The following is a 19,524-nucleotide window of genomic DNA, read 5'->3' on the forward strand; positions in this document are numbered from 1 at the left end:
TGTTGAGGTTTGGTTCTTCTTCTTCTTCTTTTAAAATTTTATTTATTTGACACAGAGAGAGAGATCACAAGTAGGCAGAGCAGCAGACAGAGAGAGAGAGGGAAGCAGGCTCCCCGCTGAGCAGAGAGCCTGATGTGGGGCTCGATCCCAGGACCCTGAGACCATGACGTGAGCTGAAGGTAGAGGCTTAACCCACTGAGCTCCCCAGGCGCCCCAGAGGTTTGGTTAATTTGTTACTGGTTAGGATACTCAAGTCTTTATAAAACTAAAGACCAGTAGACATAATAAAGTGAATTTGAGATGTTAGTCTTGAAGTCAGTTATTTAATAACAGCATTATATTATCAGCTTAGAATTAGAGTAGTAACCTCTTTGCTGAGGTTCTATATCTTCACATGCTTTACTTACAGAGTATCTTTAAAAAACTTGAGCAAGTGCTAGAATAAAAGTCATTATTAGATCAGAGCATTTTTCTTCCTTCACACAAAAAAATTTTTTTTTGAAGATTTTATTTATTTATTTGAGAGAGACAGTGTGAGTGAGAACACCAGAGCAAGGAGGGTCAGAGGGAGAAGCAGACTCTCTACTGAACTGGGAACCCATTGCTGGCTCGATCCTGGGACCCCAGGATCATGACCTGAGCTGAAGGCAGACTCTTACCTGACTGAGCCACCCAGGCACCCAAGAGCATTTTATTTCTTAAGGAATTAGCTACACATTGTTTGGGACAATAAACCAGCTCTATCAGTAGTGGTTGGTTTTGTTTTTTGTTTTGATTTTGTTTTAGTTTAGAAGTGCTTCTACTAAATCTCGGTGATGGAGGGAAATTACAAATGTTCGTTTTTATACGTGTAAGCATTTTAGATCCGCGTATGTGAATGGATGGTATCTTGCGTCATCAGTGGTCGTATTCAGCTGTCAGTACATAGGTATACCTAAATGTGAACAACCTTTCAGTATTCATTTTTATTTTTTTCCAAGCCGCCTAGTTGCACTAACATGAGTTTTTAAATGTTTGGAGTTAACAATTTTACAGTCCACTGATGTGTGAAAGTTATGATGTTCCTTTTGTAATAGTTAAAAGTCCTGCTGTTCGTCTTTAACAGGAAACTGAAGCAAGCAGAACTACTTTTTTTTTTTCACCCTGTTCTTGTTTAGGGTGAAACCAATGACTTCGAGTTGTTGAAGAACCAGCTGTCAGATCCAGACATAAAGGTAATTAATTTACATTTGATCGTTAGCAAAGTTGTTGCCACTTCGTACAGATTCAGTTTGCACTTTTGGTCCTGATCCGTCCTCTAGAACTTGCTCTCTCTGTATGAGCCCTCACTGTCATGCCCTCTCAACCAGGGGCACTTTTGCCCCCAGGGCACATGCAGTGTTGAACTGGAGACAGTTTTGGTTGCCCCATCTTGGGGAGGGAGGGCTACTACTAGCATCCAGTGAGGTGGGTGACGGGGGGTGTGGCTAAAAGTCCAGCACTGCACAGGGTGGCCCTCCGCAACAAAGAATTTTCGAGTCCAGGGTGTCAGGTTGAGATTGAAGTGCCAGTTCTCAGATTGAGATCTGTGCTTTATCTTTCCTTTCTGGAGCCTCTTCTCTCTGCTCCATGCTGCCCTCCTGTCTCTTAACTGCGGAAACAGAAACACAAGTTGACTTGTCTTTCGGGCTAGTTCCCTTCTCAGTGTTTTTGGAAATGTTTCAAGAGATGTACCTTTTAAGATAGGTACCTGTCATGTAGGCACGAGTCAGTGAATTTTGTTTCCCTTTTCTTCCCTTTATTTTCCAATTTTGGAAAGAGTTGTCTCTTACCATGGCCTTAGTAGTCAGACTGCCTGGGATCAAATCCTTACATGGTTTTTTTCCCAGTGTGTGATCTTGGGCAACTTGTTTAACTTTTCTCCCTTTGTTTTTGTCTTTGTAAAACCAGGAAAACAGTAGAGAGAGGTCTTTTAAATGTAGAGGTTTTAGAGGATCCAGGGTGTTAATATATGAGAAGCACTTAGAACAGCCCCTGACACAAAGGGCTTTGTAGTTGTTAGCTTTTGTTCCTGCTGACAGCCTGCACTTTCTCATTTCCGTGCATGTTTAAGTCGACTGTGAAGTCCTCTGTGTGATTACTGGGACAGAGAATACCAGTCCTTTCTTACGTGCTGATTTCAGTGGACTTCCCCCCCCCCCCCCCGCCCCGCCCCCAAGCCTCACATGAACTTGTAGCAGTTGACACTGTTGGCTGCTCTCTTCTTAAAACCTTTCCTTCAGTTTCTGGGATCTTCCTGTCTTCTTACCACTTACATTTAATCATTCCTGTGACTGGTTCTTAAATTTGGTGTTGGTGAGGTTTCCAGACTTGACCCTTTCCTTCCTCTGAAGATTCTTCTTTCATGATCTCCTTAGGCCGTCGTGGCTTTGGAACTCACCCATGGCCTGATAACTTCCAGGTTTGTATCTATAGCTCCCAAGTGCTCATGTGGGCTCCAGACTTGTTTGTTTTAAAGGTTTATTTATTTATTTGAGAGAGAGAGAGAGAGAAAGAGCGAGCAGGCACACAAGCAGGGTGGGGTGCAGGGAGAGAATCTCCAGCAGACTCCTTGCTGAGCACGGAGCCTGACATGAGACTTGATCTCAGGACCCCCAAGATCATGACCCCAGCCAAAATCAAGAGTAGGATGCTTAACCGCCTGAGCCACCCATCCTCCCGTTCCCAATTTGTTTCTTAACTGCTAGCCCACAAGTATTACAAGTGCCTCAAATTTAGTATTTTCTCTCCCAAATGCACTCCTCTACAGTCTTCTTTATGGGCCTAACTGATGTGTTGCTGACCTAGTTCTTGAGCTAGGAACCTTGGGGTCTTAACTTTGTCTCCTCTCATTTCCATTGATTCACCAGGGCCTTTGGAGGAAGAAAAAAAGTCTTTCAAGGCTTCTTGCATTGTTGGTATTCTTTGGTCTGGATTCTTCCCTTAACTCCTTTAGGTTATCTACAGCCCATTCTCCTCTAATTTCCCTTACTGACCCTCCCCTCCCCTGCCAAAATATTACCCTCCACAGTGCAGCCTAAATCATCTCTAAAGCACATACTAAACATGTTATTTTCCTGAGTGAAACCTTCATGGCTTTTGCAGGAAGGTCCACCTTAGCATGATCTGCTGCATTTCTTTCTGTGTTCAGTCTCACTACTTTATTCCATGAATTTGCCACTTTTTTCATCTTTTTTTCTTTTATAAAATTTTTTAAAAAGTCATCTCTACACCAAGCATTGGGTGCCACTTCTTTTCATCTTTATCTCTTTGCCTATGCCTTTTGTGGCTGCAAGAGGGCCTCTGTATCCACTTTAGTTGGTCCCTGTTAGAGCATGGGCTCTGGCTTCATGGCCTCCTCTACTGGCTTTGTGACTGAGAGTAAATATACAGCACTTCCGTGCCTCATTGCCCCCAGCTATAAAGTGGGAAGCAATGTTAGCACCTACCTCATGGGATTGTTGTAAGGATTAAATGACTTACTATATGTTCAAATCTTAGAACAGTGGCTGGCATGGTAAATTACTATATTAGTTTTACTGTTATTATTACTTTATCTACAAAATTCCTGTTTGAGATCCAGCTGAAGTATCTTTTTTCTTTTTTCAAGATTTTATTTATTAGAGAGAATGAGCAGGGAGAGGGGTGAAAGGAGAGAGAGAAACAGAGTCCCTGATGAGCAGGGAACCTGATGCAAGGCTTGAGCATAGGACCCTGGAATCATGACCCATGCTGAAAGCAGACTCTTAACCGAGGTGCCCCTGAAGTGCCCACTTTAATGGAACTTTCCTTGGTTCTTTCTAAGCTCATGGGTGTTCATTCACTCTGTTCCCCACCCTTCCAGCACATCTTCCTAAATACAAATCTGACTTACAGGGACTTTGGTAATCATTTATCTCTGCCCCCTTTTGATTCCCAGATTTGTCTGTTGACTTGCTTTCCATATACTCTAGCTGAAACGGAACTACTTTTGGTTTTCTGAATACGTGCTTGTTGCTCTATGAGGAATGTAGCCCCCAGAGAACATTCAGTCTGTTCAGAGACAGCAGAAGTGTCACTTCCTGTTTGAAGCTCTCCCTGACCCTTGCGTTCTTCCACTGGTACAAAGGACCATTTTCTTTGTGTTCTGTTGTTGTTTTTAGGATTTTATTTGTTTTTTGTTTTGTTTTGTTTTTTTAAAGATTTTATTTATTTGACAGAGAGAGAGAGATCACAAGCAGGCAGAGAGAGAGGAATGGAAGCAGGCTCCCTGCTGAGCAGAGAGCCTGATGCGGGGCTCAATCCCAGGACCCTGGGATCATGACCTGAGCCGAAGGCAAAGGCTTTAAGCCACTGAGCCACTCAGGTGCCCCTTTTATTTGTTTTTTTTTAAGTAATCTCTTCGAGCGCCAGTGTGGAGCTCAAACTCACAACTCCAAGATCAGGAGTTGCATGCTTTGCCAACTTAACCAGCCAGGTGCCCCACTGTAGTTTTTTTTTTTTTTTTTTTTTTTAAATTCTTTATTTATTTATTTGACAGACAGATCACAAGTAGGCAGAGAGGCAGACAGAGAGGGGGGGGGGGGAAGCAGGTTCCCTGCTGAGCAGAGAGCCTAGTGCAGGGCTCGATCCCAGGACCCTGAGATCGTGACCTGAGCCGAAAGCAGAGGCTTAACCCACTGAGCCACCCAGGCGCCCCCTCACTGTAGTTTTTATCAGCCATTCTCATCGTATCTTGATGTACCAACAGTTGCATCATTTGTGTCTCTTGTTAGTTCAGAGAGTGTTGCAAGTGATTTTCAGTACTAAAGCACCAGTTTGCGACTAGTTTACTTTAAAAGAAGGAGCAGTTCAAATGCTAGCTTTATCATTTTGTTGCACCTTTTTTTGAGTGGAAAAGGGATAGGATAGAGTTGACTTGTTTTTTATTTGCACGTACCTTAGCTTGTCTTCTCTGTATCAAGCCTTGGTGAGCTACCAGTAAAGTTACCTTTACTGGTTGTGGACACGATGAAATTACCATAGTGCACATGAGTTGCAATTTACTTGATCTTACTGCCCGCTTACTTGGGGTTTCATCAGGAAAGGGTCGGTCCCATTGAAGTTTGTCGCTGCACATCACAGACGGACAGCGGCTGAATGAATAGGGGAGGGGGGGGTGGGCTCCTTCTCTTTGTGGAGCAAGGCATTGTGGGAAAGTGGACAGCATAGGTTTTGACCCAGTCAGACAGGTTTGAACCCAGTTCTTTATTAGCTTCTCAAACGGGCAGGTTGCTTATTAATTTCTCTTAGCCTCAGTTTCCTCAGCTGTAAAGTGGGAACACCAGCAGTCCATTTTCAGCATTGTTAGGGTCGGTAAGAGATGCATTTGTGTGCTCTTGGCACCATGCCTGGAGCCTGCTGTGATCTCACTAAGTGGCGCCCCCATCAGTGGTCTGTAATTGCAGGCACAGCCCTGGCTGGTAGTCACGTAGGTATGATACAGTCTGTGATAATCTCCCTAGAAGCACAGTACTGTCTATTAATCGTCTTTTGTGATCGTCTTTTGTTTGTTGATATGGTCCTTTCCCTCCTGAGCCTGAATCAGCATTAACCATTTCTTTCAAAATTGGGGGTTTATAGCTTGTTCTTATGTATGTTGTACATACGAATTCATACAAACAATATATTTTATATTTACCTAACCGATAACATATTTTATACATGACTTGTTTTCTTTTAGCCGTTTTTCGCATGTCACTAGAAGTTATTAATAATGAACAGTTATTTTCTTGCCTAAAAAATGTAGGCTCCCATGCTGAGCAGGGAGCCCAATGCAGGGCTCGACTCCAGGACCCTGGGATCATGACCTGAGCGGGAGGCAGACACTTAACTGACTGAGCCACCCAGGTGCCCTGACACTTTTTTTTTTTTTTTTTTTTTTCCCTGAGAGAGAGAGAGTTGGGGGGAGAGAACATGCATGAGCCGGGGGAGGGAGCGGGGAGGGAGCAGGGAGAGAGAGATTCTTAAGCAGGCTCTATGCTCAGTGCAGAGCCTGATGTGGGACTTGATCTCAACAATACTGAAATCATGACCTGAGCCGAAATCAAGGGTCAGACGCTTAACCAACTGAGCCACCCAGGTGCCCCTATATGTAACAGATCTGAATATGTGTGTGTGTGTGTGTGTGTGTGTATGTGTATATATATATTTTAAAAAGTATATACATATATTTTATATATATAATATTTATATATAGTGTAATATTTATATTTTATATTTATATATATTTATATTTATGTTATATATATTTATATATATATAAAAGTGTGTGTGTGTGTTTAAGATTTTATTTATTTATTTGACAGACAGAGATCACAAGTTGGCAGAGAGGGGGAAGCAGGCTCCCTGCTGAGCAGAGAGCCCGATGTGGGGCTTGATCCCAGGACCCTGAGATCATGACCCCAGCTGAAGGCAGAGGTTTAACCCATTGAGCCACTCAGGTGCCCCTGGATCTGAATATAGTTAAGTCTAGTTATAGATTGGCTTGAGAAAAAGTTACATGTATTGACGTCTCTAATTAATCAGCTTAGACTGAATGTTAACATGTTCGCAATTCAGCATGAATATAGAGGAAATTGAGGTAACTCTTGGTCCTTGTGGTGTTACAGTATTTGAATTTGCTATCATCATTCTGCAGTTTGAGAAATTCTCACGTGTCAACATTTGAAGTGTTTCCACTTAGGGCAGACAGAAGCAATCAGAATGAAATATTGCATTTAATTCTCTTTCCTGTGTGTCAGAGTTCCCGTGTTACTTTTTTAAAACAGGGAAAGGTATCGTATCGTCCTTCTGTTTTGATACAAACTAAGAAATTTTCGGCTCAAATTTGGCTTCAGTGCAAGTTTGTGACTTTTTTCTCCTAATTTAAGGATTATTGGCAGGTGCCTGGTGCAAGTTAGGTATCATCTTTTCAGTTATTTTAGAGGATTTTGTGATTTTGACAGGACTTTTCTTTGTTTGCCTTAAGGATGACCAGATCATTAACTGGCTGTTAGAATTCCGTTCTTCCATCATGTACTTGACTAAAGAATTTGAGCAGCTGATCAGTATTTTATTGGTAAGTTGGCCACTTATGTCATTGACTAGTTTGTGATTCAGTACTTTGAAAACAACACATTGTATCGGTAAAATGTTTCTTTCGTGTGTCTCTCTCTCCCGCCCCTAGAGACTGCCTTGGTTGAATAGAAGTCAGACAGTGGTGGAGGAATACTTGGCTTTCCTCGGTAATCTTGTATCAGCGCAGACCGTCTTCCTTAGACCGTGTCTCAGCATGATTGTTTCTCATTTTGTACCTCGTAAGTGGTGCTTTGCTTTCTTTGCTTTTTCATTTTTTTAAACACCTCTTTATTAAGATACTACCCTCTCAGAACCCTGTGGGGATTGTACCAACATGGAAAATTCTGAGATGCATATTGACAGCAGTTTTGGTACATATTTGTTCCCTGTAGGGATTTCTGTGGAGACATCTAGATTTGTTGCTGTGATTTTTTTTTTTTTTTTTTTAATGTAATTTGCTTTAGTGAGATTCTCAGGAAGTGTTAAAAGTCAGGAATTTTTAGCTTTACCTGTAAAGTTACTTGACTTCTTTTTTTCTTCTTCTTTAGACTGTACATTCAATCATTGTACTAAGTTTGGACAATGGAAAAATCACTTTTTTGCGTAGCTGTTGATTGTTTAGGTTGGTGACACAAAGAATGACATATTTCGTTTTTCCCCTCAAAAGCTCGAGTGGTCATTAAGGACGGTGACGTCGATGTTTCAGATTCTGATGATGAAGATGATAGTAAGTATAAAGAGGACTAAAGCGAGGGTTTCCTTCTGTGTCTGGGAGAATCATGCTGAAGGATAAAGTATAGAGCAACTCCAGGATTTATTCTAATGCTTAGACTGCAACAGATGACAAACTTTGATAGACTCTTTTTTGTTACATTCAGCGTTCACATGTAATCAGTTGCCCTTCACACATTACTTACATCATCAATCGACTTAGTCTTCACAGATGGTTGGTTCTGGAGAAATATCTTAAATTTAATGTTTTGCTAATAAATGATTCAGTTTTGGTTGGCAGGTGTTTTTAGCTAAAAAAAAAATAATTTTTTGGTTTTCAATTTTATCTTATTGCTCATACTCTCACTTTTCTCCTTGTAGATCTTCCTGCCAATTTTGACACATGTCACAGAGCCTTGCAAATAATAGCAAGATACGTCCCCTCGTGAGTATCCTTTTGCTTCTTATTTTGATCATGGTCTTTAAGTCTCAAGAAAATGGTAATCAATTAGTAGGGATTTACTATGGTCATAGCATCAAAACTCAAGTTGTATGGTACGTGTTTTTGTATCTTGTTGATAGAACATTCTACAAAATGGCATTTTAGTTCTCTCTTCATTGTCTGTATTGAAATTATTAAAAATTAATTTAAGAATTAAGGACTTAATTAAAATTATGTAAATTCTTAAAGCTAATGTGCAAATTTTCCTCCAAATTTTGTAGAGTGGTTGAAATTTTGTTTTTACCTTCAACAAGATGTGATATCCAAAAATTTTCAGTGAACAACCCATGTGTCATTCCATATAATTAAAATTGCAGTTCTAATTTTGTATGTTGATTATATTAAAAAATTTTTTTTCTAAGGATTTATTTTATTTTAGAGAGGGAGAGCCTAAGCAGGGGGAGGTACAGAGGGCGAGGGAAAGACTCACACAGACTGCCGTCTGAGTGTGGAGCCTGATGTTGGGCTCCATCCTACAACCCTGAGATTGTGACCTGAGGTGAAATCAGGAGTCGGTTGCTTAACCAACTGAGCCACCCAGGCACCCCATATTTGCATTTTTAGAAAAGTTAACAGTTCTACACAAAGCTTGGGTTTCTTTTGGAAGGGTGGACTTCAAGTTCCCCCTGTAAGTTTATTATTTGCTAACTTAAAAAAAAATGCTCAAGGTGATACTTTTTTCTGCTTTTTAGAGTAAGATATGTGGGAAAGCACTACAGAGGGAAACATTTAGATTTTAAACTGAAGCTCTGTTGCTTTTGTAGGAAAAAGAATCCCCCTTTGATTTGCCATTGATACCAAAGTTAACAGGAGGCTGTTTCCTGCTAAGTTAATGTAGATCTTCTCTGAAGCTATGTGTTTATTTCAAGTTCCGATTATTTGAAGTAGTTAGTGACCCTTTGCCTCCTGCATCCATATTTGCTCTTAGAATGGAAATATCACCTTCTAAGAAAGTCCAATTAACATGGATTGATCTTTAAAATTTTTTATTTTTTTAAATAGGACACCGTGGTTTCTTATGCCAATACTGGTGGAAAAATTTCCATTTGTTCGAAATCGGAAAGAACACTGGTAAGAAATCTTTCATGGGGAAAATAATGGAAAAGTTATAATTTAGTTTTAGGTGATGTTATTTTCTTTTCTTAGCAGTTGTCTTCCAGATTAAACTCAAGACTAAGAATTTGACTCAGATTCCTTTCTTAGGAACTCACTGAGGATCCCCAGGCCCTTTTTCCCTTACGCAAGTCAGGGGAAGAGTCCATTTCAGAATATCTGAATAGGCTTAGTGATAATATAGATAAAAATTACTAGAAGGTAATAGTTTATACATTACCAATTGTAAACAAGCCTTATTTGAACATGAAGGCAGAACTGTCTATGGATGAATTTTTCTTAAGTTTTGTGTAATATTTAGATGACCTGTGGTTTTCAGTAATGACTAATGAATAGTGGTTTCCTACTAAGCATGCTTTTTTTTTCTAAGTAAGGTATTATATGTATTACATATGGAGTTAATAAGGTTTTCTAATGTTTGTGATAGTCTGTTTCAAGTGGCATATTATAAATCTTGTATCTCTTATGACTATTGATGTAAAAATACTCAACAACCCACTAGAAAATGGCATTTAGCAACATAGAGAGTTAATGTACTATGACCAAGTGAAATTTATGCTGGGAATGCATGGTTCGTTTAATACCTGTTAAAATCAGTTAATAAAACACACCATGTCAGTAGAATAGATGACAGGAACCACATGATCATTTCAGTAAATTCACAAAAGCATTTGAGGAACACCAAAACCCTTTCATGACAAAAATAGAAGGCAGCTTTTTCAACAGGTGACATCCCACTCAGTGGTGAATGAGTGAGAACTTTCCCCTAAGATAAGGAACAGAATAAGGATGTCTGCTTTTGCCACTTCTGTTCAGTATTGTACTAGAGGTTCTAACAAGGGCACGCAGGAAAAGGAAAAGACACCCAGATTGGAAAGGAAGAAGTAAAAATGCCTCTATTTACAGACGACATGATCCTACATTTAGAAAAATCCTGAGGAATTCTCAAAGGACTATTAGAACTAAGATGAGTTCAACCTGGTTATAGAATATAAGATCGGGGCGCCTGGGTGGCTCGGTGGGTTAAAGCCTCTGCCTTCGGCTTGGGTCATGGTCCCAGGGTCTTGGGATCGAGCCCCACATCGGGCTCTCTGCTCAGCAGGGAGCCTGCTTCCCTTCCTCTCTCTGCCTGCCTCTCTGCCTACTTGTGATCTCTGTCAAATAAATAAATAAAAATCTTTAAAAAAAAAAAAAAGAATATAGATCAATATACAAAAGCCAGTAGTACAAGATAATTTAATGGGGCAAACAAGTCTTTTCCACAAATGGTTGTGGGACAAGTGGAAGTCTACATGAAAGAATGAAGCAGGGCCCCCCTCACGTGATAAACAAAAATGACCTCAAAGTGGATGAAAGACCTAAATGTAAGCTAAAAAAAGGGCTCTTAGTAAGAACACATAGATGAGCACTTTTGTGACCTGGGATTAGGCAACAGTTTCCAGATAGGATGCCCAAAACATGAGAGCCACCAGAAAACCAGACCAATTCGACTTCCTTACAGCTAGCCAGCTCTGCTTCATGGACCCCTTCCAGAGAGTGAAAGACAGCCCAAACCTAGGAGAACATACTTGTGAGTCATATAGTGGATAAAGGAGTAATCTAGAATATATGAAGCACTCTTCAATATCTTGATAATAAAAAGGCAAAGAACTCAAAAAATGGGCACACGATCTGAGCAGATATTTGTCCAGAATTGATAACGCTTATGGTCAATGCGCAAAAGAAAAAAAGCTCAACATCTGTAGCCATCAGGAAAAGGCAAGACGAAACCATAACAAGGTCCCACTTCACACCCCCTGGGATGGCTGTACTTAGAGGGACAGACAGTAACGAGTAGTGGTGAGGATGTGGAGAAGTCAGAACCCTCCCTTGTTCCCTTGCTGGTGAGAGTGGGGAATGGTCGGTGCTGGAAGTGCTTTGGGAAGGCCTCTAGACCGTCCCTCAGAAAGGTTGAACAGAGAATTGCCATATGACTTAGCATTGCCACTGCTAGGTGTCTAACCAGCAGAAAATGTGCGTCTACACAGCACTTTACAAGAATACTCAGAAGCAGCATTATCTCTAATAGCCAGAATATGGGAACAACCAAATATTCACGGGCCAGTGCATCAACAAAATGCAGTACACGTATACAGTGGGTATTATTTGGCAATAAAGCAGAGTGGTTTACTTGCTACGAAGTGAGTGAATCTTGAAAACATGCTGAAATGTCACATAGCAGAAGATTCCACTTCCATGGCAGGTCTAGAATAGGCAGATCATTAGACAGAAAGTTAATCAGTGGCTCCTTAGGGCTTGGGAGGACGTACAGTACCAAAAAATGCCCTGCCTTTTTAGGTGATGAAAATGTTATAAATTGGTTGTGGTGACAGTTGCACAGCTCTGAATATACCGGATACTGTTGAATTGTATGCTGTAGATGAATGACGTATATCTCAACAAACCTGTTTTTAAAAATGCTGTAGAGGTATACAGATTACAGATTTAATTAACGGGGGCTTGGTGGGGGGTGCCTGGCTGGTTCGTCAGTGGAGCGTGTGGCTCTTGAGCTCAGGGCTGTGAATTTGAGCTCCACATTGGGTGTAGAGATTACTGAAAAATAAAATCTTAATAAAATCACCCTCCCCAAACAAATTTAATTTACTGGGGGGTAATTAAATTAAGTAGACTGAACGTTGTGTTGATGGAGGAACTGTATAGTTTCTGTGTTGCTGAATAGTCTGTTTTTTTCTGTTTAATTGAAACTAAAGATTATGTAATTAATGTTTTCTTATGTCATTATGAAATACCCTCTGTTGAAGCGTTTTGTCTTTTTATATTTTAGGAATGTTACGTTCATAACTTACTAAGGATTAGTGTGTATTTCCCAACCCTGAGGCATGAAATTCTGGAGCTTGTGATTGAGAAGCTACTCAAGTTGGATGTAAGTATTTGATAATCGGTTTTTCTCATTGATTTTCATTTATTAAATACGTAGTCATAGTGCGTGAAACAGTAGTGGCAATGATGGAGAAGAATCCACATTTCCACCTTTGATTTCTTTGAACATTTCTGGAGCTTGGTGGATGTGCTGGGTTATAGAGATGGTCCCATCTCTCCTGGTCGGGAAACAAGGCATTAGATGGCCGCAGCTATGTGAAAGCACAGTCGTGGTAAATGCTGTGACTGGAACACATGGTCATTATGTGCTGGAAAACCTGATACCATGCGAAGGGGTGAGGAAGGCATTCCTAAGGAAGTGATGTTGAATTCTTAGACCCTTTTTAAAAGAGGCCTGCAGTGGGGTGCAGTGGGAATGAAAGAAAGTCATGGATGCTAGTGATGGGGGAGAAAGGGCGAACTGGTCCTTGAGACTGGGTTCGAAGTGGGGAAGTAGAGGGTAAGAGAGCGCTTGCTCCCTGGGGAGTAGAGTCAGTGTTAGCAGTAAGAAGTCAGGAGGAGGTTGGGAGAGGAAGAGTTCCATTGTGAATGGATTGGGGGGCAGCTGGGCGCCAGATGGAGGATCGCTAGCAAGCAGTGGTAGGGTGGGGAGGGGCCAGGGCGCACTGTGCTGTGATGCTGCTGACCTGGGAGACAGGAAGTGTGGTGCTGAGTGGGAGGGAAGGCCAGGGCAGACACCTGCGGGAGATCTGGAAGGAGGAAGGGTTTAGTCAGTGGTGTGAGCTCCTATTGACGTTTTTAAGGAGGCTGAACAGAACCAAAGTCCTTGGAGTTGGTGATTAGGGAGTCTGTTGCCGTGTCCCTGGAGGGGGAAGCTGCATTTCTGGGGGGAAGTGTGTGTGGTTGTTGAGTGGGGCTGTTGGAGGCCTTGGTGAGGGTGTGGGAGGGGATGGAGCTGGGCTTTTGGGAGGACGAGACGTCTGTGGACTGCAGAGCTGTGAGTGATGGAGGAGAGCCCTGATACTGTGGCGGGGACGAGGCAGCAGTGCAGCAGGCCCAGGAAGAGCTAGAAGAGGGTGGGCAGGCTGGTGCGCGGCTCACTGGGAGGAAAGCTGTCTGGCCTGCTGCGTGTGTCACCTGTAGAGTCTTCCCATGGGTCGTACTGGGCAACGGTGGAGAGCACATTTAGAAAGAAGGTCGTGTAGAGAGAGATAAAAGGCAGGATTTGAATGTTTTGTGGAACAAAGTGTCTGAAGGACTATATACCAAAGTGACTATTCAGTAATTCAGATTGACTTGCATTTTGTCATTTTTCTGCTCAGCTGATGGATGAAGCGCTTCTTGTACAACACGTAAGAGTTGGGATGCATGTTGGGTTTGTGGAAGCTGATTTAGACCAGCACACTGCATTTCGTAATGATTTTATGGAAGTGTGTAGTGAAAGGGCTTTGATTTGTAGTCTTGTAAATTCCTTTGTGACCCAGGCCAGTTGGTAGGTTTGCACCATGATTGTATATTGAGTCACAGTATCAGGAGGGGTGCTCATGTGGACTCCTTTAAAGTATGTAGTGTCAGGGGCGCCTGGGCGGCTCAGTCGGTGAAGCGTCTGCCTTCCCGGGGTCCTGGGATCGAGCCTCATGTCTTCTCCCTCTTCCTCTGCCTGCTGCTCTGCCTACTTGTGTGGTCTATCTCTCTGTCAAATAAAGAAATAAAATCTTTCTTTCTTTTTTTTTTTTTAAGTATGTATAGCAGATGAATTTCCAGTACCCAAATAAAGTACTTGTATTTTTTTTTTAAAGGAAGAGAGGGAGCAGGTTGGGGGGGCAGAGGGAGGGAGAGAGACTCTCATGCAGGCTCCACATTGAGCACAGAGACCAGTGTGGGGCTCGATCTCACAACCCTGAGATCACACCCTGAGCCAAAACCAAGAGTTAGATGCTTAATCGACTGAACCACCCAGGCACCCCAAAGTAATTGTATTTTTTATTTTACTTTATTTTATTTTTTAAGATACTATTTGAGAGCATGAGAGAGAGCAAGCATGGGAGTGGGGTAGGGAGATAAGGGGAGAGGGAGAAGCAGGTTCCCTGTTGAGTAGGAGCCCTGTCCCAAGACCTGGGATCATGACGTGAGCTGAAAGCAGACACCCAACTGACTGAGCCACCCACGTACCCCTGAAATAGTTGTAATTTCACTGCCATCATTTTTTTCCCCTTTGTTATAATGTAGGTGAATGCCTCCCGGCAGGATATCGAGGATGCTGAAGAAGCAGCCATTCAGACTGGCAGTGGGCCAGACGCCACCGAAGGACTCTTCAATATGGTCAGTGTCCCCCAGGGTGGGTGAGGGTGGCTTTAGGTTAAAACAGTTGTTCGGCAAACTTGAAAGTGAGGTTGAAATGAGCGGCTGCCGTCAGGTTGCTCACTGTCCAGTAGACTTCGTTTATTTCCAAGGCTTTGAATGTGGGAGTGGTGAAGTGGGTTTCATTTTTGTTCTTAGTTTGTGTTTTCTGTTGTTTCTGGTTTTTTGCTTTTTGTTTTGTAAACCACTTATTGTTTGTGAAGGAGTGATACATAGGAAAGCATACCAGTGTGATTTCTCTGTTTTATAAGTCTTAGGCCTTAATGCAGTACTTCTCGGCCTGGGGCCAGGCTTACTGGAGGAGGAGGGCTTGAGAGGGGCATTAGGTCACTAGGGACAAAGGGCGTGAAGAAGCAGGAATGGGCAGGGGAGGGAGCTAAGCGAGAGTTTGCTCCCAGTCAGAAAACAGCTGCAGGGGCACCTGGGTGGCTCAGTGGGCTAAAGCCTCTGCCTTCGGCTCAGGTCAGATCTCAGGGTCCTGGGATCGAGCCCCACATCGGGCTCTCTGCTCAGAAGGGGGCCTGCTTCCTCCTCTCTCTCTGCCTGCCTCTCTGACTACTTGTGATCTCTCTGTCTCTGTCAAATAAATAAATAAAATCTTAAAAAAAAAAAAAAAAAAAGAAAAGAAAACAGCTGCAGCATGATGACCCCAGATCCCATGTGGGTCCCAGCTTGAAGCCAGGGGGACAGCCTCCCGTGACCCCTTGTCAGCTGGGCATTTCAGCTGGGGAGGGGAGGAAGGAGTGCAAGGGCTGCTCTCCGGAGAACTGGTGCTCCCAGCAGCTGGGGCACGGGTGCCCTGTCCTGGGAGAGGAGACCTGGCACCAGCAGGGCCCAGCACAGTGGGTCCCAGGAGCTCGGGGAAAGCTGTGTTGCTCACGTGGCCTTGCCCCAGGTGGGCCTTCCCTGTGACTCTCCAGCTGTGCTCAGAATCTTTAGAATGCCACCAGGGGTTCTGGGTCACACCTTTGGTGGGGAGCCTCTGCCTGGGGCGGGGGTGGCTGTGTCTTCTCTTTGTTTTATCTTTCAAAGGAAATAATCAGCACTGAGAATTTTCCCTCTTACCTCTTTTACTCCAGTTTTTTAATGCCAGTTTGTCCCTTATCTTCAAAGGATGAGGACGAAGACACTGAACGTGACGCCAAGGCTGACCCACAAGGGCTCGATCACATGGTGCATCCTGTAGCCGAGCGCCTGGACATCCTGCTGTCTCTGCTGCTGTCCTACCTCAAGGACGTCTGCTTTGTAGATGGTAATGACCCTCACTCGTCACAGCAGCCGCATGTGAACGCGGCAGCGCCCCTGGCTGTGTGCTGGGTGTTTCTCATACGTGACGGAGTCCTCCTAGAGGTCCTGTACAAATCACCGTTTCGAGTATGAGGAAAGGAGGGCCTAGGGAGATCCCGTGACTGCCGGTGTGACACAGCTTGAGAATGGTGGGACCGGATTCGGGTTCAGCTGTATTTGTCTTCACAGCCCCTGATGGTTTCACTGACCGTCGTAGTGGGGATGATTCCTGGAGTTTGGTCAGTTTTAGGTGGAGATCAAAACACACTCGAGTTGTTCAGGACGTCTAGGAGTAGCGCACGTCGATACAGGGTTGGTGCTGGGGACTGAGTTTGGGGGTGCTGTGCTGTGCTGTGAACAAGTCGGGGCGTTTCTTGCCATCCTGGAACTTTGTGCATCTGGAGGCTTTGCCGTGGAAACAGGGTTCTTCCTTTCGCATTGTGAAGGTTTGAGAATGATAGTTGGCCACTCAGAATAATTTCTAAGACTGGAATCTGAGTTGACTGTATTATTGTTTTAATTTTGTTGTTGTTATAGAGTTGAGAGAAAATTTGGAAACTGTGTTTGTACTATTCAGAGAACACTAACTAGCATTTTGATCTGTTTTTCTTTTATGTTAGCATGTGGATATTTAGGAGTGTGTTTTTCACTGGGTTTGGGGCTCGTGCTGTACACAGTGATTCATAATCTGCCCTTTTACCCTGCTGTGAACATTTTCTCTGATCATTTGCTATCCGTCTAGGTTGCTGTTGATTGTGTGGATTTAACTGGTCTCTTATTTTTTTCTCCCCCCCCCCCCTTTTTTTTTTTAAAGATTTTACTTATTGGAAAGAGAGAGTGAGCAAGTGAGGTGAGGGGGAAGGGCAGAGGGAGGAGAAGCAGGCTCCCTTCTGAGCAGGGAGCCTGATGCAGGACTCGATCCCAGGATTCTAGGATCGTGACCTAAGCCAAAGGCAGACACTTCACCGACTGAGCCACCCAGGCGCCTTCCCCCATCATTTTTTTGCCGTTATAAATGTGTGATGAATATCCTGTGTTTGTGTGTGTGTGTGTGTGTGTGTCTGGTAGTGCGCCCGTGATCAATTTCTGGCAGTAGAGTTAGTGGATCAAAGGGTTCTGCTACATAAATAGTAGAATTGCCCTTTAGAAGGACTTCCTATTTATGGCATTACAGTGGTGTGTGAGGGGAGGGCCTGCTTCATTGTCGGTGCTGGATTAGTGTAGTTATGAAGGAAAATCTGTGCAAAATAAAAATGGCATTTTGTTACAATCATAGCTTAGTGGATGATGTTTCTTAATGGTATTTTTAGAAATTTGGTAAACGAAAGTGGCAGCTTAAAAATGATGTGTAAGGCTGAAATGCGAAATTGTCTCTTTAGGCAAGGTAGATACCAACAGAACAAAGGATCTGTATCGAGATCTCATAACCATCTTCGACAAACTCCTGTTGCCCACTCACGCCTCCTGCCATGTACAGTTTTTCATGTTTTACCTCTGCAGTTTTAAACTGGTGAGTACTGTCAGCATGGTCTTAGCTTATTTTATTCTTGCCCATGATTTTCCCTTAAAAACTAGGGGTGGGGGTGGGGGGAGTTGGGAAAGGACACGGGAGGTGAGCATTTTTTTTTTTCTTGAGCTCACTTTTCTGGTGCCTCTAATGATAGCTCGTCCTAGGCCAGGTGCTCCGAAAGTGGCATTCTGCGTGTGCTCCACTAGGTGGTGCTCTTCCCTCTCATTCTAGCCCTGGCTATTAAAATCCCCGTGGATCTTTAACTGTTTCTGTCCTCATTCTCTCAGTTGATCCTAGCTAGCCCCAAACAACTTCTAAATCCAGAGTTTTAAAACTTTAGGCATTGGCTTTCTGTTTGGGGGAAAAAAAAGGAAATATGGACAACTGTTCCTTTGCCACTGTTTTGTAGTTTTCTAGAAGTGTCAGGAGAGTACTGGGCATGGATAAGAAGGTTAAATTCTTTGCCCCGAAGTATGTGTTAGTAGCTTTTGAAGATAGCTATTTGGGGAGAAGTTGGAGTTTGTGCCTTTTGTTTAAAAAAAAGCTTTAGTCTTTTTCCTGTGATGAGCATAATTAGTCGAACACTGTCCTTGAATCTGTGTCTGTGTTTCTGGGTAAGGTCAGTACATGTGGTCAGAGACTGGGAGAGGACTTGGCACTGTGACAGGCCTGCTGCACGGTTCCCCCGCAAGAGTGTCTTGTCCCTGCTTTCCATTTCTGGCCAAATGGCGGGATCAGTTGTGGATTCCAAGGCCCCGTCACAGCCTATGAAATCTGTAGGGTTGTATCTAAATTTCAGCTCGTTTGGGAAACTTTTTTAAGGCTGGGGAACACCTTTAGTTTTTTTTTTTTTTTTTTTTTTTTTTCAAAGATTTCATCCATTTATTTGACAGAGAGAGATCACAAGCAGGCAGAGAGGCAGGCAGAGAGAGAGGAGGAAGCAGGCTCCCCGCTGAGCAGAGAGCCCGATGCGGGGCTCGATCCCAGGACCCTGAGACCATGACCCGAGCCGAAGGCAGCGGCTTAACCCACTGAGCCACCCAGGCGCCCCACACCTTTAGTTTTTAATACTATTATCTCAGAATGCTATAAAATTAAGAACCATGAGAACTGCATATATTCTTTATCTAGCGGTATGACAGAGATACTAGCACTGTCCTCTACGGTTGAGTTACAGTCTTAGGATTCCAGTAGCCAGAGATTTCTTCAGCATTAAAAAAGATTAGAGCAATACCTTCTCTTTTTATAGGGATTCGCAGAAGCATTTTTGGAACATCTCTGGAAAAAATTGCAGGATCCAAATAATCCTGCCATCATCAGGCAAGCTGCTGGAAATTATATTGGAAGCTTTTTGGCAAGAGCTAAATTTATTCCTCTTATGTAAGTAACCTAATTTTCCAAGTGCTTTTTCATGTCACACTTTAAAAAGATTATAGCATTGTCTTAAGTCAGAGAAATACCTGCTCTAATTTTTGTCTGCCTTTAAAGTGAAAAAATCTATTTCCCCATTCGAGTGTAAGATGTTTACATTTCCAAAAGGCAGTTTCAGAATAAAATGTCTCCTTTACATATAAAGCCTCATATGGAAAGCTTCTGTCCTCTGTTTTGCATAGTTACACTTGAACATGAAGCCCCATTTGTCTTCATGGATATTGTACAGTGTTTGTATACTGTTTTGATTCTTTTTATAGGTTTGTCATTTTTCATTTGCATTCCGAATCAGTTGTATCTTAAAGCTGAAGAAAAAACTCTTTTAAAGGTAATAGAAAGATCTGTTTAGGAGGCCAGCTCTGGGCCTACTTCTTCCAGTGATGTATTTGGGCCAGTCCCTGACAACTGATAGCCCTCTGTCCACTCTACCCTACATCATAGGCCACAGGACTTCATCAGAACCCTATAAGGAAGGGTGAAGTCAGTCACACAGTCTCTTCCTTGTAAGATGTTGCTAAGTGTGCCCTTTCCTGTGGCTGTATTGCTCTGAGAGGTCAGGGAGGCCATTGGAGGAGTCCTTCAGAGTCCATAAGGAGACATGGTACCATCCCTCGGGGCCATGGGCAGCTTTAGG

General features: G+C 42.9%; 1 protein-coding gene across 1 annotated transcript in view; it reads left to right on the top strand.

Annotated features, from left to right (window-relative positions):
- The window catches only part of RRN3 (RRN3 homolog, RNA polymerase I transcription factor), a 29,807-nt gene that overhangs the window by 2,216 nt on the left and 8,067 nt on the right, over window positions 1-19,524 (top strand). Inside the window, 12 exon segments of the mRNA XM_047714101.1 lie at window positions 1,158-1,214; window positions 7,007-7,096; window positions 7,205-7,334; window positions 7,763-7,822; window positions 8,188-8,251; window positions 9,311-9,357; window positions 9,360-9,379; window positions 12,246-12,344; window positions 14,531-14,623; window positions 15,776-15,914; window positions 17,329-17,459; window positions 18,709-18,839. Coding sequence (XP_047570057.1) covers window positions 1,158-1,214; window positions 7,007-7,096; window positions 7,205-7,334; window positions 7,763-7,822; window positions 8,188-8,251; window positions 9,311-9,357; window positions 9,360-9,379; window positions 12,246-12,344; window positions 14,531-14,623; window positions 15,776-15,914; window positions 17,329-17,459; window positions 18,709-18,839 — 1,061 coding nt within the window.

This window comes from Lutra lutra, chromosome 18 (assembly GCF_902655055.1).
Source record: "Lutra lutra chromosome 18, mLutLut1.2, whole genome shotgun sequence".
Taxonomy (NCBI): domain Eukaryota; kingdom Metazoa; phylum Chordata; class Mammalia; order Carnivora; family Mustelidae; genus Lutra; species Lutra lutra.